At 39.1% G+C, this 26,984-nt stretch overlaps 2 protein-coding genes across 2 annotated transcripts; one reads left to right on the top strand and one right to left on the bottom strand.

Moving 5' to 3' along the window:
* The first annotated feature begins 1 nt into the window (after position 1).
* Positions 2-23,569, top strand: UFSP2 (UFM1 specific peptidase 2). The gene is given in 13 exon segments (XM_058524992.1): positions 2-69; positions 71-155; positions 2,804-2,882; positions 5,688-5,871; positions 5,953-6,019; positions 8,643-8,800; positions 9,190-9,382; positions 10,705-10,851; positions 16,413-16,577; positions 16,781-16,905; positions 18,866-18,942; positions 19,858-19,982; positions 23,404-23,569. Coding segments are annotated over 13 exon segments (1,545 nt in total). The 5' UTR covers positions 2-16; the 3' UTR covers positions 23,491-23,569.
* ANKRD37 (ankyrin repeat domain 37) lies at positions 20,536-26,373 on the bottom strand. Its single transcript, XM_058525006.1, has 5 exons — positions 26,209-26,373; positions 25,844-25,996; positions 24,867-24,958; positions 24,115-24,318; positions 20,536-23,864 (listed from the first exon to the last, which is right to left on the bottom strand). Coding segments are annotated over exons 1-5 (477 nt in total). The 5' UTR covers positions 26,236-26,373; the 3' UTR covers positions 20,536-23,863.
* Between the last annotated feature and the right edge of the window lie 611 nt (positions 26,374-26,984).

Raw genomic sequence — 26,984 nt, 5'->3', positions numbered from 1 at the left:
TAGCGTGGTACGCCCCATGGCGTATGCTGCGGGGCATGTTGGGAGTTGTAGTCGGCCTTCCCAGGCCCCGCCCCTCGATGACGCCACTTCCGGGCCAGCCGTCTGAGCCAGTGAGCGGACGTCAGCGTCCCTGTCATCGCCACGTCGCGGGCATGGTGAGTACCTCTGCTCGCCACCGACCGCTGCGTTCCCCCCCCCGGACTTCGGTAGCCGACCCGACTAGCATTTGAAAGGAACTGGTTCTGCGGGGCCCACGGCGGCAGCTGTCACTCCGAGGTCTGGGCCGCCTTCTCCTCGGCCTCTTCCCGAGGCCGCGCACGACCTGAACCCCCCAGCTCGGCCGCGTTTGGACATCCGCTCCAGGCGCCTCCTCCTTGTGAATGCATTTTGAGAACCAGACATTATTCGGTGTTTTTGAAGGTTTTGAAGAAGGATTGGACCTGGGAAAGAAATAAGTAACTTTCTTCAAATACTCTATTCCCTTGGCCCCCGTGAGGTCACCCTGCCCTGGTTTCCCTCCTGTCTCATTGCTCAGCCAGGTCCTCCAGTCTCCATCCTAGATGGGTTGTTCTTCAGGGATACTTTTCTTTACACCCTGTGCTTTCTCCTCAATTTCTATCTCCAGCTTAGACCTTTATTCTGAGCTCCAGATCCACGTATCTAACTGTACCTCCACTTGGATAGCTCAAATGTACTTCAAACTCAGCAGGTTCAAAACTGCCTCATCATTTCCGCCTCCTCTCATCCCACACCCACTCTTCCTCCAGTGATCCCCATCTGAGTAAATGGGACCACTCTCCACCCGGTTTGCATGCCAAAAATCAGGAAGACATCCTTGACATCTCCCTCTTCTCTACTTCTAAACACCTGATCAGTAATCAAGTCTTTCGGATTCTACTTCTAAGTGGCTGTCACTTGTCACTGTCTCTACTCTTACCATCCCTGTCCTTGCCACCATCAGATCTAACCATCTGTGCGTCTCTTAAAGGATCCTTTAGGCAGGCTTCACCAATCTGTGCCCCTGCCTGGCCGGGCTTTTCCATCTCCACCCCCATCTTTCTTCTGGAGTTGTTCATACTCTTACCTACTTACCCTTCAGATCTCAGCTTAAATATTATTTCTTCAGAGAGGATCTCAATTCAGAACTCTAGGGAGAGTCTAGTGCTTTCATATATGATCTTTTATGGATTCTTCACAACAACACTTTCAAGTTGTATATTTTTCCAGCTTTACAGAAGAGTACAAAAGATTAGTTAAATTGTGCAAAATCATACAGTAACAGTTAAATTTCCTCTTGCCTGTCTTTTTAACTTTTGTCCTCGGTATCTTTCATTGTCATTAAATATTTTTTATTCAAAGAGGTGTATTGTATTTTGTATGGTAGTATTGTTCTTTATTTAACCGACTCCTTATTGATAGCTATTTAGGTGGTTTCCAATTTTTTTTTTTTTTTTGCTATGATGAATAACAAGTATGATCTGATAAGTATGATAAATGGACAACATTGAAGATAAATTTGTTCTGAACTTTCTTGATTATTTCCTTCGAATAAATTCCCAGAAATAGAATTGGGGCAAAGGGTATGGCCTTTCAACAGGTTACAGTTTATGAGATGGTTAAAAGCAGTCACCCTTAAAAAAATGTGGCAAGGGATTTGTAAATCAAGAAAACAGTAGTGGTACCTACTCCATAATGTTCGAAGGATCAGAGTTAATTTGTGTCCAGTCATTTAGCACAGTGCCTTTTACATTTTAAGAGCTCAGTAAATGTTAGTACTTATTCATTTATTTCAAAATAGGGTTCTTACTGTGTAGTGTGGTTCTTCAGCCTGTTGGGACATATTTTGAGAATCTGATGAAATCTTTGAAATCTATTCCCAGAGTTTCCTTTCCCCTTTTCCCCTCCCCTTAGCAAAATGATACATGTCATTTATCACATTGACTACCTGAAACTCAGCATATGGACCCAAATTAAGAACTGCTGATAGATTCCATTTTACAAGTGCTTTTTTCCCTTTATAAGTTGCATTTTCCTATGCCATTAACTATTCTTCTAAAGCATGATTTTTCGTGGCTGTATAATATTCATAATTATTTAACCAATCTTCTGTTGTTGACATTTAGATTAACATCTTTATGCCTGATTCTTTGTGTGTTTTGCAGATTTCCTTAGACTAAATTTCTAAATGCAGAATCACTAGGCCAAGAATGTGAATATAAGGCTTTTGATTCTTACTGCCACATTGCCCTATGAAGAATTCTACAGTTCATACTTCCACCATTAGTGATGTATTAGATTCCTCTCATTGTCTTGACCTCCAGATGTTATCATATTCGGTTTAGTGTTCTTGTCTCCTTAAACTAGTTCTTTACCATTGATGTTTTCTTGTCATTATTAAACCCATTGTTAAGACTATAATTAAAAATATTGTCTTAGAGCAGTGGTCCTCAACTTTTTCACATTAGAATCACTGGTGTAGCGGGTGGAAGGGTGGGGGGGGGGACTTTTAAATATCCCTGTGCCTAGACCCTCCTCAGACCAATTAATGAGAAGCTCTGGGGGTGCAGCCCAGGTATCAGCATTTTAAGCTCTTCAGGTGATTTTAATGTGGAACAAAGGTTGAGAGTCCCTGATTTAAAATTTAGGGTGTTTTGTTTTTCTCCATAAAACAAGGAATTAACTCAGGAAATAATTTGAAAGTCAAGGTTAATTAATGCCTTAACCTAAACTCAGTTAGCTTCTAATTTATATATGGATGAGTTTGTTTTGTTTTACGATGGAATTTTGGTTTTATTTGTCGTAGGTGATTTCAGAGACTATGGATATACTCTTCAGAATAAGAGGAGGCCTTGATCTGGCTTTTCAGCTGGCTACTGCTAATGGTAGGTCTCCCAAAAAGCTCTCCTTTTTTTTTTTTTCGGTGAGGAAGATTGGTCCTGAGTAACATCTGTTGCCAATCTTCCTCTTTTTGCTTGAGGAAGATTCGCCCTGAGCTAACATGTGTGCCAGTCTTCCTCTATTTTGTATGTGGGTTGCCACCACAGCATGGCTGACAAGTGATGTAGGTCCATGCCCAGGATCAAACCCATGAATCCAGGAGGCCAAAGTGGAGCACCCTGAACTTAACCACTAGGCCACGGGGCTGGCCCCCAAAAGCTCTCCTTTTTTATTATAAAATTGATGACGAAATGTAGTGAGATTCTCTCAATTTTGCAAATGCAACAGAGTGACAGATAGGATAATTAAACTAAGATCATATAGTTAGTAAGTTACATAAACTGGATTTAAACTTAGACGCTGTGTTCCAGCACCACCAATAGCCCATGGGGCTCCTCTGTGCAAATTAGAAAAAGATGTCCCCTTCCTTAAGAAACTTTACTGCCCTCTCGAAGAAAATTGTCACAATAAATATAAATATCCACAATGAACACAAAGTAAATGATGCATCCAGATTTGTACATTGCAGACTTGCAACTGTACATGATCCTGAGTCTCCCGAGCCCTTGAATGTTACCTTGTTTTGGAATAGTACCAGAACTCCATGGGAGAAAACTCAACAGAGTTTGTATAAAGCAAATTTAGGACATCTTCCTGTTTCTGACTTGAGTGCAAATTCCCAACAGGCATTTGGTAATTTGAGTCTGAAACTTAGGGGAGAGTGGTCAGGATTGGAGATAGAGAACTTAATATCTCTCAAGGGTGATAGTTGACACCTTGATAATAAATGACATCACTCATGAAAAGTGCCAAAGTTCCTTGAAGGGATCACCAGCTGGCCGTTGTTTACTGGCCCCGTGGAAACAGAAAGGGAGAGAATGCGGAATGTTCTTTCTGACCCATCCCTTCAGATTAAAAAACTGTTCCCTGTCTTGGTCCACATTGCAATCCCCACTCCAGGACCAATTAAACTAAGTCTCTGGGACAGAGACCTAGACTTCAGTGAGCTTTCTAGGTGATTCTAATGTGCCGTCAAGATGAGAACCATTTTACAAGGACTAAATCAAACTCATTTTCAGGCCTATCTTATCAGTAAAGTATAGTTGTTCCTTAATATGTTACTTTTATGGATAAAGCCTTATATTTCACAACTTAATAGAAATTAAAGATATACTGTGCTATGAACTTATTGCAAAGTATAATTAATCCATTAGTCGATAGATGTAATGATATCATTTCAAATGTGAACAAGGACTGCAGATATTTTTACCTAATTTCTTTGAGCTTGTCTTCTGACTTGATTGTATTCTTCCTCTTGTATCAAACTTTCAAACACTCGAGAAAGGGAATCATTAATAAGAAAATATAGAGGAAGGAAGTGCTTAACTTTAAAGACATCACAAATTTTTTAGATAACTTGACCTCGTGGTCCCTCATGGATAAACAGAAGGTAATCCAGGAATTATGTTTGTTTTTTATAGTGCAGCTGGAAATCTTTAAATTCAGCTTTCTGAAACATTAAGATGTTTTAAAATCTGATCTAAGTAATCTTTTCTCTACCACTACCCCAAAGTATTTATTTTTCAAGATATCAATGTGATAGTTAAATATTTTAACCACAGGGTTAAATAGGATTTAGGAGTATAAAGCTAGGGCAAGTATTTAAATATTGTCTTCTTCAAATATATCTTCTTATGTAGTTTTGACTTTGGAACCATAAAAATGTTTTACATATTCAAAAATTCTATTAAATTAAAAGGAAATCTCTGAAAATGAAGTCAGACAAATATCAGGGTGGTGACATATCACACAGAGAAAAAGACTGGGACTTTAGAACACAATACTTTGATGGTACAGTCTTAGTGGGATATAGTCCAAGGAGAAAAAGAACTACAAAGAAATTGACATTTCATTCTACAGTTTAATTGCTTCAATTAATACAATACTTTGAAAATAATTGGAATCCTCATACATTGCTGGTGGGAATATAAAATGGTCCAGCTGCTTTGGAAAACAATTTAGCAGTTCCTCAATAAGTTAAACATAGAATTACTGTATGACCCAGCAATGCTACTCCTAGGTAATCACCTAAAATAATCGAAAACATATATAACACACAATAACTTGTGCACAAATGTTCATAGCAGCATTATTTATGATAGCCAAAAGAAACAACCCAAATGTGTATCATCTTATGAATGGATAAATAAAATGTGTTGTTATATCCATACAATGGAATATCCATAAAAAGGAATGAATGCTATGGATGAATTCATAATGTGGATGTGTCTTGAAAATATTATGCTGAAGGAAAGAAGCCAGACACAAAAGGCCACATAATGTGTGATTCCATTTATATGAAGTGTCCAGAACAGCCAAATCTATAGAGGCAAAAAGTAGATCAGTGATTGCCATGGGGTAAGTGTAGGGCGAGTGGGGAGTGACCAATGATGGGTACAGGGTTTCTTTTGGGGTGATGAAAATGTTCTGGAATTAGTGATGATTGTAAAACCTTGTGAATATAATCAAAGCAACTGAATTATACACATTAAAAATCTGAATTTTATAGTCTGTGAATTTTATCTCAATTTTTTTAAAAAAAGGCAAAATATTTTTATAATTATTGAATCTGGGGAATGACTATTTGGGAGTCAGTTTTGCTATGCTCTAGTTTTGTGTGTTTGGAAACATTCATGTCAAAAAGTTTAAAATTTTTCTTACTAATTTCTATTTATATTCTTTTAATTTAGAAGTTTTTATCAAGAAAGCACTAAAACATGTGCTGAGTGACCTGTCAACCAAGCTTTCCTCAAATGCACTTGTGTTCAGAATTTGCCACAGTTCAGTGTGTATATGGCCCAACAGTGACGTAAACACCATTCCGGGAGAACTGACTGACAGTTCTGCTTGTAAGACCATAATGCGCTTTATTCAGTGAGTATGTTTGAATACTACAGCAAATGTTTTTAAAATGTCATTTCATACTATAAACATCTTCATGTATTGAAAATTTAGATTTGAACAGGAAGACGATACAAAACGAAAATTCATGAGGAAGAAAGACAAAAAGTTATCAGACTTGGTAAGCAAATCACCTGTCTTCTTAGTGGGAAAAATTTTAAATCCTTGAATTTGGAGTTGAGTGAGATCTTAGAGATCATTTAATCCAACTCTTATTTTTTACAGATCAGATTATTATGGTCCAGAAAGATTAAATGACTTGCCTGAGGTTATATCTGTTTTACATATCAAAACTTTTGTCTCATTATAATACATATCTTAAAAGGATTTCTTGGATGCTTTCTTTGCTCCCACAAAAATAAAACTGCTTGAGTACATTTACAAATTATTTAAAAATAAATAAAAAGGAATCATTCTGAAACATGACAGTGACATATAGGCTGTGTGAGATAGTAAATAACAAATGATTTACTTTTCTTCACACTGTTTTTGGTTCTGTTGATTTCTGAACCGATGCTACTGAGTATCTTCCTGCCATGTGCCATAAACTTTGCCAGATATTGGAGATAAAAAACGGAGTTACTTATTCAAGCCAGGAAATTGTACAAAACTAATATGACAGTAGTGTTTTTCCAGGCTGGTAGGGGAAAATAGGGTGGACGTGAGGTTGGAGAGGTGGGCAGGGGCCACTTCAGGAGAAGCCTAACTAAATGGTAGCTATTGTACTAGAGAGGAGGGGATGGACACAAGAGATAGTTAGGTGATAAAATGGATTATTCTTGGACACAACTGGCTGTGAGATGACCAGTTTCTTCAGTAAAGATGGAAGAGGGGAAGACATGAGGTCAGTTTTGGTCATGTTATGTTTGAGACACCAATGAGGTGTCCACGTGAGCTGTCAGATTTACAGATGTGGAAGGTACAGAAAAACTGTGGGCTGTAGATAATAATTTGAGAATTACCACTAGTTGGAGCTTGACATTTTGAGGAGTACAGGTCAGTTATTTTGTAGAATGTTCCTCAGTTTGGGTTTGTTTTCGGCTTCCTCGTGATTAGGTTCAGGCCGTGCATCGCTGGTAGGAATACCACAGGGGTAATGTTGTGTCCTTCTCAGCACATCGTATTAGAGAGGCGTATGCTCTCAGTTTGTTCCTGGTAGTGGTGATGTTAACTTTTATCACTTACTTAAGGTGGTCTCCACCAGTTTTCTCCACTATGAGGGTCCTATTTTTTCCCTTATAATTAGTATCTCGTGGGAAGATACTTTGAGACTATGTATAGATCCTATTCCTCATCAAATTTTTGCCCACCACTTCTAGCATTAATTGATAATTTTTACCAGAAGCTGGCATTAATCTGATGGTTGTAGAGTGGCGATTTTTCTAAGTCTATCATTTCCTTCTACATTTATTAGATAACATTATACTATGAGGAAGAGCTTTTTCCTTTTCCCTGTTTATCTATTTATTATCTGCATGGAAGCATGGATTCTTATTTTATGCACTGAGTTACAATCTTATTATCATTAGTTATTTTTTTATTTTTTATTTTTGGTGAGGATTGTCTCTGAGCTAACATCTGTTGCCAATCCTCCTCTTTTTACTGAGGAAGATTAGCCCTGAGCTAACATCCGTGCCCATTTACCTCTATTTTATACGTGGGGTGTGTGTGTGAGGAAGATCAGGCCTGTGCTAACATCTGCCAATCCTCCTCTTTTTTTTTTTTTTTCACTGAGGAAGACTGGCCCCGGGCTAACATCTGTGCCCATCTTCCTCCACTTTGTACGGGACGCCGCCACGGCATGTCTTGCCAAGCAGTGCGTCAGTGTGCGCCCGAGATCCAAACTGGTGAACCCCGGGCCACCACAGTGGAGCGTGCGCACTTAACCGCTTGTGCCACCAGGCCAGCCCCTCATTAGTTATTTTGATGCTCACCTTTTCCAAGGTTTGGCCAATAGAAACTTCTTCAAGTGGCCCCCATTGTCCTTTTGACACTGTATTTTTGAGTACTTCCTATTTTCTTCCACAAGAGGTTCCAGGCACATCATATACTTACCCTGCTCCAGCTCAGGAATCAGCCATTTCTCCAAGGAGCACACACATGTATACATACAGACTATACATATACACATGCACACATATATAACATGTACATTCATATTTATCTATGTAAATCATATTTATACCTCCAATTCTAGTTCAGTCTCACACAGTTCCTAACCTTTTCCCTCGGAGAAACCTGGCTTCCAGTATCCTCAATATTTTGCTAAATTCATTCAATATATAGAAAGTATTTTCCAAATTGTTCCATACCACTGTTAAAATCAAACCTCCTAATAGAGTTCAGTATTTGTTTATAGTTCTTTATGTCTTTAGACCAGATTTATATAGTCATAATATGTATTTAAAAGTTCCTTTGGTGTGTGGTTATTGTATCTTGTTCATTTGATTTTTTTTTATTAAGTCTGTACAAAAGTAGAGAGAATAATATAGGGAGCCCTGGTGAACCTATACCAGCTTTAACGTTTACCAGTACGTGGTCAGTCTGATTTCATCTTTAGTCCCCACTCTGCACCTCTCCTCAGATTATTTTGAAGCAGAGAATAGTTTTTTTTAAGATAGGATTTGTGCTTTTAAACAATTTACTGTAATATAGCTTTATCGTCCTTAAAAAGCCCTTTTACTTACCCCTTATATTTAGTGTTCAGTGTGCTATAAATTGACTATTACTGTTTATCGTTATAGCATCAAATAGTAAATATAGATCTTATGCTGGAAATGTCAACCTCTCTGACAGCCATAACCCCCATCATTGAAAGAGAAAGCGGAGGACACCACTATGTTAGTATGACTTTACCGGTTGATGCAGTTATATCTGTTGCTCCAGAAGAAACATGGGGAAAGTAAGTATTTTATAATACTACTGCCACATTGAAACAAGGATTCCTCCCCAAAGTAATCAGAGCCCATTTTTAAATATCATATAGGTATACCCAGGGTGGTGGTGGTTGTTTTTACTATGATTTATTCCTCGTTTATTATTAAACTGAGTCATCTAGTAATTAAATGTTTATTTGGAAGAAGTAGGGTAGTACGCAAAACCTATAGGGTTTTCCCTTTATCTACACAGAGGAAATATAAAGTTTATTTAACTTTGCATAATTTAGGCTTCTTTTAATAAACTTGCTCCAGTCAAATTTTTTTACTATATTCGGGATATATTAATTCTACACTTCGATTTCTCGTGCTCACTATAACTTTTGTTAATGCACTTGAATATTTCCCTCCACAGAGTTCGTAAACTTCTAGTTGATGCAATTCATAATCAACTAACGGATATGGAAAAGTGCATTTTGAAATATATGAAAGGAACATCTATTATGGTCCCTGAACCATTGCACTTTTTATTACCAGGGGAAAAAAACCTTGTAACAATTTCATATCCATCAGGAATTCCAGATGGTCAGCTGCAGGCCTACAGAAAGGTAAAACCAACTCATTTACTCTTAGAACAAATAAGACTATCATTCCTTTTGTATTTAATTATATATTTCTAATAAATGGGAATTATTGTGTGATTTAATATGAAAGTGTGGAAACAGACTATTAGTTTTACATATTATTTAATTTCTGTTCTCGTGCAACTTCTTAAGTATGATTAATGAAAAAGTATTATGGTAAACCATATGTAACATTTTAATTTCATATGCTCACAGTGGTTCATATGGTCTATGAAATTTTTCCGTAATGAAATATAGAAATGGAAAGATGCTTACATGCCTACAACAGCTGATGACTATTAATAAATTCCTTTCCCTTCCATTACTTCCAGATTTGTGAAAGAGATAAGTTCACAGTTAGGGAAGGAAAATTAAGATTTATGCTAATTCTAATTAGGATTTATAGTAATACTCCATCTCCCACCTCCCACGGTTATTTGGGTTTTATTAGAGTTTGAAGAAAACATGATTGGCATTCAAAGAAATGAGATTTATTGGCAAAATGACTGGTTTTAGAGTACATATTTTTGATGTGTGGCCTTGCCTGGCACCCATCAAATTATACCATGGGAGCACCTTCCTAGTCTCTGTCCCTGAGAAGAAGTATGATACTGTAACCCTCTGTACCTCTCTGTAAGTGTTAGATGAATTGATTTGTAGAGGCAACAGCTACACGAGCTGATGGTCCCATTCAAACTGCTAGAATACACAGGAGATACGAAAAAGAAAATGTCAAACTTTTCAAAGTAACTATTACATGCTTTTATACAATTGGGAATATTTTGCATTTTAAACATGTATGTGTATTTTTATTTTGATGCCATATTGGTTGGTTTCATACCACCAATATCTACTCTGTAATTTAATCTTTACCCCTTATATTTGTTAAGTACTTGAAGCATGATTTTTCAAAATACTTTGATATAATTATATCATTGTTAATTATATTTTACTCATTTACAAGGCTGTTTCAAAACCAGTCTTTAGCCTGGATGTACTTGAACGGACTGTGTTATAATAAATAATTAATTTTAAATTATCTCAGTTCTCTCACTAACAAATTACTTTCATTTTTCTACGTTCCCTTCCAGTTTCTATCTGTATACATAGATAAATAAAAATAAGTCTTATTTGGTTTTAGTTTAATCTCACTGTCTTTGACCTTAGTGAATTAAATCATAGATGTGTTTGATAACTTTTATAACCAATATATAGTTAATTTTCTGTGTTTCATATCTTTATTTATTGACTAGGAATCTAAATCATTTAACTTTTTTTCTCTTCTTCTCTATTCTAATTTCATTTAGGAGTTACATGATCTCTTCAATCTGCCTCACGACAGACCTTATTTCAAAAGGCCTAATGCTTATCACTTTCCAGATGAACCATATAAAGATGGTTACATTAGAAATCCACATATTTATCTCAATCCACCTAACATAGAGACTGGTATGGTGAGTTTAATAATTGCTTATGGGAGTCAGTTGATCATTAATGTCATGAGTTGTTTTTTGTTTGTACCCAGTGGACATTGTAAGGATTAATTCATAATGTATGTCATCCCTAAAACGTAATTTACCACCCGTTTCTTTTAGTAATCCTTGCTTAAAATAGTAGTAATTCACAGTGGTCTAAAATGGTTAGGAATAGATAGTGTGTACCACATTTCTCTTACTAAATTACATTCCCTATTTTCTTTAATGGCTTGTCCCATTTTATTTTCATTAAGGGCATATTCTCCCCAGAACACACTGTAGCAGAAGTCTAAGAAGGTACTGCAGCGTGTGTTCTGTGCAGTGTGTACCTGGCTGCCAGGGGTAGATCCTCACTCAAGGTGGCTCAAGTAAGAGGGATCGGCAGAGCATGGGGAAGGGTTCCTTTAAGGATACATGCAGGCTGGGAGGAAAGGATCTCACAGGCGTCTGAGACCAGGAATCCTTGGACAGCTGGGCCTCTGAGAACAAAGCAGCCCTGGGGCTGCCAGCTGCCTCAGTCTCAGGCCTACAGCGACTCCTTGAAGGCATTTCTGCTGCTTTCTGTGTGGATGCTTTTCATCCTAACTGGCCTGTTCCTCCCGTTTACTCTGTCTTTTCTCAGCCTCGTATCCTCTGTTTCCTCATTGTTTCAGCTTGTGTATAACTTTTTCCTACTCTCCCTCGTAGCTGCCCATTGTATGCATCGTTTCAGCTTCATTCCCTGCTCCTGACTGCCTAATTCGCTCTGCATCTCTCAATTCAAATTCCCAAGAGAGGAAATGTGATTGGTCATCTTGTCATGGCATTTATTCAGTACCTGCTGAGTCTCCAGGCACTTTGTAAGGAGATTTTAAGAATTAAAAATGAATATATGCAGCTGGCCCGGTGGCGTAGCGGTTAAATTCGTGCCTTCTGCCTCAGCAGCTCAGGGTTCGCTGGTTCGGATCCTGGGCGCGACCTACTCACTGCTCATCAAGCCATGCTGAGGCGGCATCCCACATAGAAGAACTAGTAACACCTACAACTAGGATACACAACTGTGTACTGGGGGCTTTGGGGAGGAAAAAAAAGAGGAAGATTGGCAACAGATGTTAGCTCAGGACCAATCTTCATTTTAAAAAATGAATATATGATACAGTATCTACCCTGGAGGAGTTAGGGGCCCGCTTCTAGTCCTGGCCATCAGAGTGCACTTGGGACAGCAGTGCCATCTGCAAGAGCTGTGGGCAGACCAGCTTCCTGCAGAAAGACCCTGGCTGGGCACTCACCGTTACATGTGTACAAAGGAGTCTTGACTCAACTTTGCAGTGATATTAAATGATTTCACTTATTTTGCTTGTATGAGAGGAAATCTTGAAAGACCTATTCCTGGTTAAAAATCTTGCTCTGTCACAGTCATAGAATCAGAACGGAAATACAAAACTTAAAAAGTCTCTAACAAACAATATAACTCTTGATGGTTTTCTAGTAGATTATTGCATAAATGTTTTCTCTCTCAGACTCTACTTGGAACTCCTGTAGGGTAGATCTTGTATCATATATTTGTTTTTAATTCTTAATAATTCCTTACAAAGTGCCTGGACACTCAGAAGTACTGAATAAATGCTGATTGATTTTTGACAATGAAATGAGTTCATTATCTCTATTACAGAGATACAAGAGGCATTTATATATTTTTTAAATATTTATTATATATTTGATATGTACCTATAACATATATGTGAATTGTAAAGCATAGTAAGGAAGTGAATACCAGAAAGCTCCCTACTCAGTATAAGAACTAGAACATTACCAGTCTGACTGTGTGTTCTTTCCTTATCCACTCCTGCCTCCCCTACACCCCGAGAGGCACTGTTACACTGAGTTTTATGTTCATTATCCACTTCCCTTTTTTTTTTGTTTTGTTTTGGTGAGGAAGCTCAGCTGTGAGCTGACATCCATTGCCAGTCTTCCTCTTTTTGCTGAGGAAGATTAGCCCTGAGCTAACATCTGTGCCCATCTTCCTCTATTTTGTATATGGGATGCCGCCGCAGCATGGCTCGATGAGAGGTACGTAGGTCCGCATCCAGGATCTGAACCTGCAAACCCCGGGCCACCAAAGCAGAGCATGCAGACTTAACCACCATGCCACCAGGCTGGTCCCCTTCACTTCCTTTTTTTAATACTTTCATCATATATTCATATATTCCCTCAACTATGTAGCTTTTAGTGTTGCTTGCTTTTGAGCTTAATAAAAATGGTGTCATTCTGTGTGTCATCTGCTACAACTCGCCTTTTCCATCAATATTCTGTCTGTAAGATTTTTCCGTGGTATTGTGTCTAACTGTAGTTCAGTTATCTTTATTGCTGTATAATATACCTTGGTATGATTTTTTTTCCAGGTTTTTTGCTATTTAGACAACCCTGTTATGAACATTCCTGTACATGTCTCTTGTTACATATGTGCAACAATTTGTCAGCGTTTTGCTAGATTTGCTTCATTTCTCCTCTTTTTCCCCTTGAGCCATTTCAAAGAAAATTACAGACATCATGCTATTTACAGCCCTAAATACTGGAGCTCAAATTTCTAAACAGTAATAGATTTGCATTCATGGGATAAACCTACTTTGGTTATGATTCATGATTATTTTTTATTCTCTGCTGGATTTAGTTTGCTAATATTTTGTTAAGATTTTTGCATCTATGTTCATGAATGATATTGGCTTATAATTTTCTTTTCTCATACTCTTCTTATTTTGTTTTTGTATCAACAATATACTGCCTCATTGAAAGAGTTGAGAGTGTTCCCTCTTCTTTAAATTTCCTAGAGGAATTTATGTAAGATTGACATGATCGTTCCTTGATCATTTGGTAAAACTGCCCTGTAAAACAGTCTGGGCTTAGCATTTTCTTTGTGGGAAGATTTTTAATAACCGATTTAATTTTGTTAATGGTTACAGGACTTTTTCATTTTTATAAGTTGTATTTATCTAGGTTTTAATCTCTACTGTAGTTGTAGAAATCTTTTCTTTTTCATTCTTCATATCATTTTTATGCTTTCTCACCCCTTTTTTTAACTTTTGGCTTTCTTGACCCCCTCTATTGTAACTTTTGTGTTCTACTTCATTAATTTTTGCTCTTTACTTAATTTGATTTACTGTTGTTCATTTTCTGACTTCTTAAGTTGGATACACTTAGCTTATTGTTAATCTTTTTTATTTTCTAATTTAAGGTTTTAAATTTCAAGCAAAGTACTGCTTTCACAGGTTTTAATTTAAAGTATGTTGGTTTTATTCACTTCTAAATATCTTTACAGTTCTGATTTTTCTTTAATCCTGTGTTATTTAGAAGTGTTTTTTAATGTCCAAGTATATCAGAATTTTTTATTTATTTATTTATTTATACTGATTTCTGACTCTTTTGCCTACTGGTCAGAAACAATTTCTATGTGATACAGACTCGAAAACTTACTGAGACTTATATTCATTTCCTATGGATGCTGTAACAGCTACAAATCTGGTGGCTTACAACTACAAAAATGTGGGCCGGCCCGGTGGCTTAGCGGGCTTAGCGGTTGAGTGCGCACGCTCCGCTCCTGGCGGCCTGGGTTTGGATCCCGGGCGCGCACCGACACACCGCTTCTCCGGCCATGCTGAGGCCGCGTCCCACGTACAGCAACTGGAAGGATGTGCAACTGTGACATACAACTATCTACTGGGGCTTTGGGGGAAAAAAGGAGGAAGATTGGCAATAGATGTGAGCTCAGAGCCGGTCTTCCTCAGCAAAAAGAGGAGGATTAGCATGGATGTTAGCTCAGGGCTGATCTCTCTCACTAAATAAATAAACAAACAAACAAATCTATCTATCTATCTATCTATCTATCTATCTATCTAATCTATCTAATCTATCTATCTACAAAAATGTATTCTCTCACCATTCTGGAAGCCAGAAGTCTGAAATCAGTATCACTGGGCTGAAATGAAGGTGTCGGCAGGGCCATGCTCCCTCCAGAGGCTCTTAGGGAGAATCCATTCCTTGCCTCTTCCAGCTTCTAGCGGCTGCCGGCATTCCTTGGTTTATGGCTGCATGGCTCTTATCTCTGCCTCTGCGGTCACGGTGGCTTCTCTTCTCTGTCTCAAATTTCCCTCTCTTATAAGGATACTTATGGTTGCATTTAGGGCCCACCTGGATAGTCCAGAAAAATTTCTTCCATCTTAAGATCCTTAATTGAATCACATCTGCAAAGACCCTTTTTTTTTTAAAACCATGTAAGGTAACATCCACAGGTTCCAGGGATTAGGATGTACATATCCTTTGGGGACCACTTTTCAGCCCATCACAGTGGTCCAGTTATAAATTTTCTGTGTGTGCTTGAGAAGAATATACATTCTCTAATTGTTGGGTGAGAATTCTGTATTTGTTCATGACTCTTCTTACCTTATTTTAAAAAAATAATGAGGGCCGGCCCCGTGGCTTAGTGGTTAAGTCCGCGCGCTCTGCTGCTGGCGGCCCGGGTTCGGATCCCAGGCGCACTGACGCGCGGCTTCTACAGCCATGCTGAGGCCGTGTCCCACGTACAGCGACTAGAAGGATGTGCAGCTATGGCATACAACTATCTACTGGGGCTTTGGGGGAAAAAATAAATAAATAAAATTATTAAAAAAATAAATAAATAATGATACCAATTTGTCAACAAAGATGTGTATTCTTAGCATTATACTACAAGAAAGAATTTATATGATACTGGCCCTCATTTAGGGATCTTTAAATAGCATACTGGGGCTGTATCATGGCAGGTTTACAGAATTGCAGAAACATTCGTCATATGTCCCATTATATGGACCCTTTGTTTGTTCATTCCTTTATTCCTTCCTTCCTTCATCATTTATTTGGAAAACATTTATTGACTATTAATGTTTGCCGGCCCATTGTAAAAGCTTGAGCCTAGAAATCAAGAAGACACAGTGCATGCCCTTATTGAGCACACATATTAGTGTGGCGAGGCAAATATTTAAAAAAATAATAGTAAGTAATATGTAAGTAGTGGTAAGTGCTTTGAAAAATAAAAAATAAAGCAGGATAGAGAGTGACAGGCAGGGCAGGGGGTGGGTAGTGAGTGAACGTGCCATTTTTAGGTTGGATGACCAAGGAAGGCCTCTGCCATTTGAGCAGAGACCTGAGGGAAGTAAGGGCACAAGCTGTAAGAGAATTTGGGAAAAGAGTGTTCCAGGCAGAGAGAACCATAAGGCTCTGAGATCGGCTTGCCCCTGGCATGTCTGAAGCTAAGCAGAGCCAGCAACAGGGAAAGGTGGTAGGAGATGAAGCTGGAGAGGAGGCCAGAAGGCAGGACTTGCCAGGCCTTATAGCCTTTGGTAAGGACTTCGAACATTTAATAAAATGCCCAGAGGGTACAATGTTCAACTGTAGTTCTCTGAGGCGTTTTCATAAGGAACTAAATTAACAGTTTAGGTTGAGAACAGTAAACTTGACTTGCGTGTATGTATAGAATATGTACATCTATCTCAAGTTAATAATTTACTCTGTTTCTTCTTTTTATATAGGTTTACATGGTCCAGGGCATATATGGTTATCATCATTATATGCAGGATCGGGTAGATGACAATGGCTGGGGCTGTGCTTATCGATCTCTGCAGACTATCTGCTCTTGGTTCAGACACCAGGGATACACCGAGAGATCCATTCCAACACACAGAGAAATCCAGCAGGTACAGAACGTGCCGTTTTCCATTATAGTCAGTGGTGCATTTCATTAGCCCATGATATACCATTAATAATTATTACCTCAGGGGCACAGACTTATTTCTGTTTTGAAGGAAAAGAATATACTGGTCATCAGGGAAAATTCCCTCAATGTGATTTTTAGTATCTGTCTTGTGTATGGACGTTCTGGTATTTTAAATGCATACAGGCTCTAGTTGACGCCGGGGACAAACCAGCAACCTTTGTCGGATCTCGGCAGTGGATCGGGTCTATCGAGGTACAGCTGGTGCTCAACCAACTGATTGGGGTCACTTCAAAAATACTCTTTGTCAGGTAAGGACGCGTGAAGAAATTAGAGAAAGCACTTCAAAGCAAGTTTGTCATTTTATTAAAATAATAGAAAAATTATTTATCTTTTCCCCACATTTGTTTTCACTCCTCTCTCTTCCTCCACATTGCCTCATTGCTTTATAAATCTCATTTTTTTAACCGTAAATTTTTTTTGGTTATTTTTTAGAAGACTTCTGAGTTTGTGAGTAAACTTTGTGATATATACTGGTATGGTCTAGGCCTAATTTTAGCCTAGAAGAGGAAAATTTGGAAATATGTCAACTTTGAGTGGAGTTACAGAAAATCAAGCTTTTTATGCTCAAGTCTTTTTTTTTTTTTAAGGATATGGGTCCTTTTTTTTTTCTTTTTATAATTTTATTTATTTATTTTTTCCCCCAAAGCCCCAGTAGATAGTTGTATGTTATAGCTGCACATCCTTCTAGTTGCTGTACTTGGGACCCAGCCTCAGCATGGCTGGAGAAGCGGTGCGTCGGTGCGCGCCCGGGATCCGAACCCGGGCCACCAGTTGCAGAGCGCGCGCACTTAACCGCTAAGCCACGGGGCCGGCCCGCTCAAGTCTTTAAAAAGTCTTGAAAGGAGAAAATCAAATGTTGATCTATGACTGACTTTTTCATCTACCTCTTGCTCTTTTTCTTCTTAAGATGTTAATAAACTAATAATGTGTCTGAATAATATATTCATTTCATTTTTTCCAATATCGTTTAACCATAATGCCAACATTAAAATATGAGTAAATATACGGGGCTGGCCCCGTGGCGTAGCGGTTAAGTGCACGCGCTCCGCTGCTGGCGGCCCGGGTTCAGACCCTGAGCATGCACTGACGCACCCCTTGTCAGGCCATGCTGTGGCGGCATCCCACATAAAGTGGAGGAAGATAGGCATGGATGTTAGCTCAGGGCCAGTCTTCCTCAGCAAAAAAAAAAAAAAAAGAGGATTGGCATGGATGTTAGCTCAGGGCTGATCTTCCTCACAAAAAAAAAATATATATATGAGCAAATATAAATTAAATAAGATTGATTTCTATGACCGGAACTAGTTTGGTCCTTATTTATGAGCTTATGTTTTAAATTAATTTTCTATTACAACAATGTTGATAAATACAGTAACATTATCCTTATTTGTCTAAATGATTTAATACAGCTGATTTCACACTTGCAATTTGGATTGGCTGTGGAAATCAGTTTATTAACAAATAAAAGGTAGATTAAGTAATGAAGCGTATGGTGATTAAAAAGTGAAAGTTCTGGCACAGAATAAATATTAATAAATAAATAAACATTATTTATACATTCCTTACTAAGCAAGAGCTAAGGTTTAGCACCACCTGGCACCTCCATTCTAAAAAAATATCTCCCTTCATCTGTCCATCCTTCTTCTCAAAAGTACAAATTGTATAGGACATTGAAATATTCCCTAAAAATAATATGTTGTACTTGAAAACATTTTGCAGTTTTCAGATTGGCTTCACAGATATCGTCTTAGTCCTGGAATCTCTGTCATGTAGACAGGGCAGGTTTAACCGGTCCCAACTTAAAGATGAGAAATACAGACTCCGAGTCTGAGGGCAAGAAGACAAGAACCCAGGACTTAAGACTCATTCTTCTCATACTTAAATCCACCCAGAAGAGCCCCTTGGGCATCAAGGTGACCACTTTTCACCTCATGTTAAAAATCCAGGACCTTCTTCATGCAATTCCAGAAGCAAAGAATCAAGGTCTTCCTGCTGCCTTCCTAGTGCATTAGTGGCCTTCAATATTGAGAGAGGTTATGTTGCTTTAAATTGCTCTCTCAGTCAGTTCCCTACCACTTAATTTTATTTAAATTTATATGTGTTTTTTTCAATAACCAAAAAACAAAAAGGTAGAAAACATTGGTTCCCAAGCTCATTATTTGACCTCAGTGTTAGAAATAGCCCTTCTGATAGAAAATGCTTTCTTTCTAGCCAAGGCTCTGAGATGGCCTCTCAAGGGCGGGAGCTGGCTCATCATTTCCAGAGTGAAGGAACCCCAGTGATGATCGGTAAGGTGTTTTGGAGATCTTGGGCTCTTTTGGTAGAGGGGAGAGTATGTAAACTTACCGTTAATATAAATACTTAATTTCACATAAAATTATTCATTTTTAAACATTTCAGAACTAGTTTTTATACCATTCATGCTGACCTCTAGATATTTATTTTAAAATTTCCAAGGTGGGAGGAAAGTTACAAAAAAGATTATAGTAACCAGAAGAAGTAATGGCTAAGAAGAGAAATGATAACTGTGTTCAAATATTTAGAGTTGAGAGCAATATGGAAAAGAGGCAATGATCACTCAACTGAGCATCATAAGTCATGGCTCTGTCACTAACTTGGCTGGCTGTGTGACACTATACAAATTGCTTAACCTCTCTGGGCTTTATTTGTAAAACGAGAGGGTTGGATTAGCTGATCTAAAGATTCTCAATTCTATGAGGAACAAGACTTGTCCTGTGATGCTAGAAGACAAGCTAAGACTGGTGTGTAAGAGATACAGGTAGGCAGATTTTAGCAGAATATCAGGAAGAATGAAGGTGTGGATGGGCTGTACCCCTGAAGGTACTCAGAGAAGAGGCGGCATGCCCATCAGCTGAGAGAGGTACCACAGCAGTGATCGGTACCCTGCTGGGAGGAGTTTAGACCCTCTGTGGCCCTATAAATCCAGTTTAGGTGATTCCATGGATATGGCAGTGGACTATAAACTTTATATAATCATAGATATGATTGTATCTTTTCTGTCTTAAAGATGTTATTTTATCTTTTCAGAGTATAATTGACGTTGTTTGTGGTCTTTTACAATGTAGGCTAGTCAATTTTAATGTTGTGTTACATCAATCAATAGGCAAAATAGTCTTTTTAAATTGAATAGAAAGTTGAGGTTAACGTATGCCCTCTCATATTTCATATTTCCTCTTCTGTAGGGGGAGGTGTTTTGGCCCACACAATACTCGGAGTTGCATGGAATGAGGTTACAGGGCAAATAAAATTTCTGATTTTAGATCCTCATTATACAGGTACTGAAGATCTGCAAGTTATTTTGGAAAAGGTAAGTATCTGTTTAACAGAAATTCAGATACAAGGCAAAGAACCCAGAACCAAAGTATAGCAAACCGGCTGTTCACAGGAAAAGAGATTATAAACCAAGGCAGTGATCCTCACCATCAGGAGGTATTCTAAGGCTGTGATGAGTAACTGTCTCTCCAGATAGGGAGGACAGGAGGGAACTAAAGTAAATTGCAGAAGACAAAGTTTAGGTTAGATTTAAAAAGACTTTCTCTCTTACAAAACTTAATAATGGAATACAAAGCTCATCAATACATTCCCTTGGAGATTTTACAGCTTTGCATAAACAAATGTATTGAGGTTACCAATGCCTTGAAATAGGAGAGTGGAATATATAAACTTTTATAATTTTAGAATTAACCAAAAATAGCTATGCAGTATGCTGGACATTATGGAAACTAGACTACTTTTAATGTGTTTACATAGAACAATCTCATTCTATAAAGGATTTGAATTTGAGACATTTGTTGATGCTCATAATATCAGCTAAAGGAGGTATAAATTTAATAATGATAATTATTAATATCATTAATAATATATCCTGTTACCCACTATCTTTCATTTTTATCATGTTGTTACTTAAGTCAGTATCATTAGTACCAATAAAAAGGTTTTTCTGAACTTTGAAGTTGTGGTTTAATTAGGTCACTTTTTTAAAAGCAGAATTCTGGGGAATTGGATGGTTTAACATTGAAATTAATTGGTGAGATGTTTTCAGAGGTTGAAAAAAATATAACTACATTAGATTACGAAAACCCTAAAGATGTTTTATATGTAGGGAGCTTTAATGTGTGCGTAGCTGAACTCTCTTATAGCCCCAGGTTAGTAAAGTCTTTTGCTAATAATAAGAGTAATCTGTAAATACTAACAGGTCATAAATGCGTTCTTAAAATTTTAGGTGTTTTTCTCCCTGCTTTTCTCTTTTAAGGCATTTGGACTTTTTAATCTATGAAATATTGTTGGCTGGCACACATATCTTACTGAAAATAGGAGCAATATTGACTCTCTTTCTGTAGCAAAGTGTTCATTCAGCATTCACTAAGTACCTAATATGTGACATCCACTGTCCTAAGCACTAGGGGTATTCACAAGGTCTTTAAGGATCTCTCGGTCTAGTGTAGAAGGACAGAGAAGGAGAGTGCGGAAAGGACCCCCAGGAACAAATGTGGTATCTACGGTGGAGGTTACAACATAGCTGATCCTGTAGAGGGATCACTTAGAGACAGGGAAAGGAAAGCCCGGCACATTCCGTAAACTACAGTAGTTTTCACAGGACTAGCACTGGTGAAGAGGTGTGGCTGGAGGGGTGCACAGGAGCTAATTCCAGGAGGGTGGCCATCTGAGCCAGGCAGAGAAGCAGGGCATTTAGATTGTGTCTTAAAGGCAGTGAGAAGCCTTAATTATTTTATTGGAGGCATGATATAAATAAATAAAATTACTTCTTTCTGACTGGCTTGAGGGACTTTGCACTAGATGGAACTATCTAGATAGGGTTTTCTGAAGCAGTTAGCTACAGTAAGGCATTGTCCCTGATGACTTTCTCTGAGAATGCACTCTCCTTCTTTGCTAGTTATAGTTCTGTAGAATTTTGCAACTGCAAAACACCCATTGCTCTATTAGCACATATAAGAAACCATGAAGCCGAGGCCTGGCCATCAGAACTGTTCCCTCTCACTTGACTCCAGAATCTAAGGCGCTGTCTTAGTCTGTTCGGGCTACTGTAACAGAATACCATGTACTGGGTGGCTTATAAACAACAGAAATTTACTTCTCACAGTTCTGGAGGCTGGGAAATCTCAGATCCACCTCCTGGTTCATAGAGGGCAGTCTTTTTCACCATGTCTTGACATGGTGCAAGAGTTGAGGGAGCTCTCTGGGGCCTCTTTAATGAGGCTACTAATCCCATTCACGAGGGCTCCACCCTCAAAACCTCCTCCCCTCCCAAAGGCCCCACCTCCCAATACCACCACATTGGGGATCAGGCTTCAACATGTGATAGCAGCGGCCATGGGAAGTTCTGCCTCTGCCTGACCTCTCTTTACCTTCTTTGAGAGTTTTCCTGTTTGAAGTTCCCAGGCCAGTCACCTCAAAGAAAAGAGGCATGGCCCCCCATCTACTCCTGTCAGTTCCTGGCTTTGGCACCCTCTCTATCCACTTCTCTTAAAAGAAAATTTGAGTCTGATTACCTGGAGAAGACCTACCTGTGTGAAAGGATCACAAAAAGATTAAAACAGAGATAGGTTAAGCCTTTTTTTTCCATTTATCGTTAAGAAAACAGATTTTAGGACATTAAATTTATTAAAGTTTTGCCAAAAAAATTAGATAATAAAAAGCTTATTTATGTACAGAAATAGGTCTCAAAGACAATAAACCAAACTTAACAGCGGTTACCTGGGGGCGGGGGGGAGTAGGACTGGTGCAGGATTTTTTTTTTTATTTTTTACTTTCATCTCATTTGAATTTTTACAGTGTGTATCTTGTTTTTGCAATTAGAAAAAGAAAAATGAGAAAATTAAAGAGCATTTTACTCCACCCTCCTGCCTCCACAATGAAAACAGCTAACACACTGCCTTCTGTAGGAACTGTGAACTTTGACTCTAGGTCCCTGCCAGAATACCCAGCAGCTTCTGAGTGAGTTAGAGTAAAGACCACCACCACCTTGTCAGCCAGTGGTGTTTTAAGAGTCCTAGCTAGCCTCCTCACAAGTATTTCACAAAGCATTTCACTTCAGAATGATTTAACAGACCAGTCGTTAGCTGGGTCTTAAATCAATAGCCCTTGATAAAATTTGATAAACATTTATATTCACAATGAGATTTTGTCTGAAAATAATTTTCTCTGCTGGGGAAAAGGGTTAATACTGACATGAAGAATGGAAAAATTGAATGATGACTGCCTGAGGAAAATGAAGGGCATAGAATGTAACTCAAGGGGCAAGTTCAGATTTCTCACTGCCTTATTTCCTCATAGCTGAGATGCCTCTGCATGGTGGATATTACTGTCTTGTATGGACTACTAAGAAAAACAAACTGCCCGTTTTTAAACCGTCACACGCCATCGACTGCGAGAATTGTAAAACTGTACATCTTAGAATCACTAAAATGTGGCATTTGGAGTAACAATCACCATAAGGAAGCTTTTCTTTTTTTATAATTTCTATGATTAAATACTATAGAATTAAAAATTTTAAAAATTCTATCTGAAATGGACCCAAATAACTTACTTTTCTATGCTTTATAGGAATTCAAATCTTTGAATTAATTATATAGGTATTTAGAGTCTTATTTCGAGATCCTGCTGGACTCGAGATTCGAGATTACAGCAAGACTGTAAAATGTTACAATTTCGATAGTGTAGTCCTATAACTTTGTAAAAGGTTTTCCTTTCCCTTCTCCCAAATCTAGGGCTGGTGTGGATGGAAGGGCCCAGACTTTTGGAACAAGGATGCTTACTATAACTTATGTCTTCCTCAGCGACCAAATATTATTTGAAATATCTTGGATTCAAAGACTGTAATAAAGTTGTATTATAAATTTGTTAATAAACAATAAGTTTAATTTCAAATTAAATCCTGAGTGTAGTTTGATGGTTTAAACTATGATTTTTTCCAAAGATTGTAAATACTGCACAAAGAATTTATTCTTTAGACATTCCTTTAACAACTTAAAAGACAAAGCATGCACAACCAAAATATTATAGGCATGTAAATACATGTATTCTTAAATGTTATCTTCACTTAGAAGAAAGTTTTCTCCCTTCTTAGAAGGACACACGTCAGTGAGCCAAAAACCATAGCTTGTAGCTGAGCAGTAGATCTGCACCAAGTGAAGGCCTTCTTCAAATCTCTTCAAAACCAACATGACATCTGTTGTTAAAAAACATATTCACATTTAAAAACTTTTTTAAAAAGTTTTCTCCCCAACCTTCTACCATACAGGACAATTTTTGGTCTCTAGAATCTAGTAGTAGTGACTATAACCAGTATTAAAATGTGTTAATGAAAATGAAAAGATATACTAGAAATAAGACTGCCAATATTTAAATGAAAGAATAAATTCTGTGCTAAATAAGAGATCCTTGAAGGAGGAAGAAAGAAGAAACTATGAGTTACTTACCAACACTTCCTTTTCCCATTTGTATTTTCTATACTTCCAAAACTTCGTTTCTGTCGGAGCACTGGAACACAATGATCTCCACTGGACTGTTCACTTGATTTTATTGTCTGCATACATTTAATTGTTGTAAGAAACTTGGCACATTCTGGAAATCCATATGACCAAGCAAGATCTTCAGCTGTTTGCCCATTCTTATTACATAAACTGAATTTAAGACAAAAATTGAGTTAAATAAAAATTAACAATTGTTTAGCCTTTTTTTTTTTTTCCTAACAAAGGAGCTTTGGGCTCATACCAATATTGGTTTCAGAACAGAAGAGGTAAAGGAAGCATAGAGAAATTCCATTTTTGCTCACTCATTATCCTCAGTGGCTAGGACACAGTCCAGTAGAGTGGACATTCCATTTTTGAATGAATGAAAGAATATTCTGTGTTCAACACAACGAATAAGTACCCAAAGGAAGTCAATGAGAACTTTTATAGAATGGATTTTCCTAAACCAAAACTAAGATATAATACTGCCATAATAGATGAACAGAACTGCACCTCTGATTACTCAGGATCCATTTTTTACGTACTCAAATGGAATAGTATCAGATATCATTAACAGCCTAAGTTAACATTTAAATGATAACACTAACTTATCAATTAGGCAAGCATCATTTTTAAAAGCACATGTCATTAAGCTTCAGGAGTCTGACTAGTTTAATCTAAGAAAATATAAAACGTGAAGTCACTAATTTTATACTTACTCAATTTGAGCATCACTGGCTACAAGCAGGCTGAGGCATTCCAGGCTGCCAACTTTTGCTGCCTTGTGTAGTGGAGCTTCTCCAAAAACATCCTTAGAGATAAGAGCACATTTTAGTCTAATCCTAAAATACTTCCTTGTGGAAGTTGGTGGGTGAAGTCTAATTACTGTTTGAGGAAGCTATATGAGGAAGCCACTTAGAACTGTACTGCACTGGACTGAATTTTTTAACTCAAGGTTTTTAATTAAGTTCACGGTGTGATTTTAAATACAACTTTTTCATTAATAAAAACATGTGCAGCCACAGCTACATATATTAAAATTTAAGTAAACAAAAGCAATATGGAGTTCTACAGAAGTAAAAAAATTTACAATTTAAAATTCACCATACTTTAATACCCAATGGAAGACGCAGACTACCATAAGAAAGTGCTGCAAGAAACTGTAATGGTTGTGAGCACGCCTCACAAGTATTATTTTAGCCTCACAAGTATTATTTCAATTGCTATACTGATACTTTCAATGTGGAAATGTAGCAGTTGTTCCTTTGGAAAGAAACTGCAGATCTATGTATGCTGTCCAGTGTAGTAGCCGGTGGCCATACACACGGCTAACGAGCACTTGAGATGTGGCTAATCTGAACTGAAATGTGCTGCAAATGTAAAATACCAGATTGAGAAGACATACGAAAAGAAAATGTAGACTATCGATCAGTAATGTTTTATACTGATTACACGTTGAAATGATAATATTTTGGATAAACTGGGTTAAATTATAAAATTAATTTCATGTTTTGTTTTACTTCATTAATGTGGCCACCAGAAAACTTTACATACGTGTCTCGCGTTATATTTCTATTGGACATCGCTGCTATAGACATGTTTATAACAACTGACTATTTGCGCGTCTAAGAGACGTTTGCATGGATTTGGGGTGGAGGGGAGGATTGCACAGGGCAACAATCAGTTACCTAATTACCTGTTGGTTGAGGTCAGCGCCCGCTTGCAGCTGCCAGAGAAGAAAGCAAGCGAGGCCGCCCCCTGCGGCCAAGTGGACAGGCGACTGCTCGCAGGGATCCGGGGGTGCGTTGACCGAGGCCCCGGCCTCCAGCAGATGCTTCAGACTATCCACCTGCGGGAAGAGAACAGCTCCAGCACCCCTCTCGCCTCTGTCCAGTCCTCCGCCCTCCCGGAGTTGAAAATCTTCCCCCACTCCAAAAACCTTCCCACTCCGAAGAAGCTTGACTCGGCGGCGCCCAGTGGTCAGTCACCCTCGCTAGCGCTCCCGAGCAGACAGACCTCTGGAAGCTTAAGCCTGCAGGACAAAAGGGGCCCGAGTCTCACCTCTGGGTTGCAATCCAGCAACTGCATTTCCCGCCTAAAGCAGAGGACAGGAGTCCTTGGGAGTGCAGGGCAGCGCGTCACTCGCTGCAGACTGCCAGGTAAGTGCACAGACTGCCCCAGTGCGGAAGAATTTAAAGATCACCCGGGCCAGGGGGCCCGCCCTCGCCGCCGCGCCCCAGCAGCCTAGCCCTTGGCAGCCGGGCCCGTCCCCGCCCCGCGGCCGCCGCACGTACACAAACAACTGGCACGTGCAACCGGCAGCCCGGCGAGGCGGGCGGGGAGGAAGGAGGAAGCCGATTGGCCAGCGGGGAGGCGCCGGGCCCGCCCACCTCGGGGCGGGGCCCCAGGCGGCCTCCGCGGAGCCCCAGTGCGCGTGCGCCGGCGGAGGGCGGGGGCGGTTGGGGTTGCACGGCAGCCATGAGGCGCGCTGAGTTTGGCACGTCGCGCCCTGCCGTGCCCAGCCCTTTTGTCCCCATGGAGGAGCGGGAGGCGCGGGCGAAGGTTCTGGTTTCTGCCAGCACGCACGTCCCCAGGAAATGAGGGCGCTATCAGGAGCTCTCCCTCAACGCCACCTGTGGAAGCCGCCCCGCGTGGAGCCGGCGCCGCGCCCCCGCTCCGGGTTCCCGAGGACGGAGCGAGAATTCCTTCTGCCTCACGTGCAGAGTCGCCCCGGGCTCGACCCCGTCACCCGGGCCCCGGACATTGAGGGAGCGAGCGACAGCTGGGGGGTCGGGGGGACGGTTAATGGGAACCCAGGGGGTAAGTTTGACCGCAGG

The sequence above is a fragment of the Diceros bicornis genome, chromosome 29 (genome assembly GCF_020826845.1).
Source record: "Diceros bicornis minor isolate mBicDic1 chromosome 29, mDicBic1.mat.cur, whole genome shotgun sequence".
NCBI classification, from domain to species: Eukaryota; Metazoa; Chordata; class Mammalia; order Perissodactyla; family Rhinocerotidae; genus Diceros; species Diceros bicornis.
The sequence above is the reverse complement of the archived record's forward strand: the minus strand, read 5'-3'. Positions and strand labels throughout refer to the sequence as shown.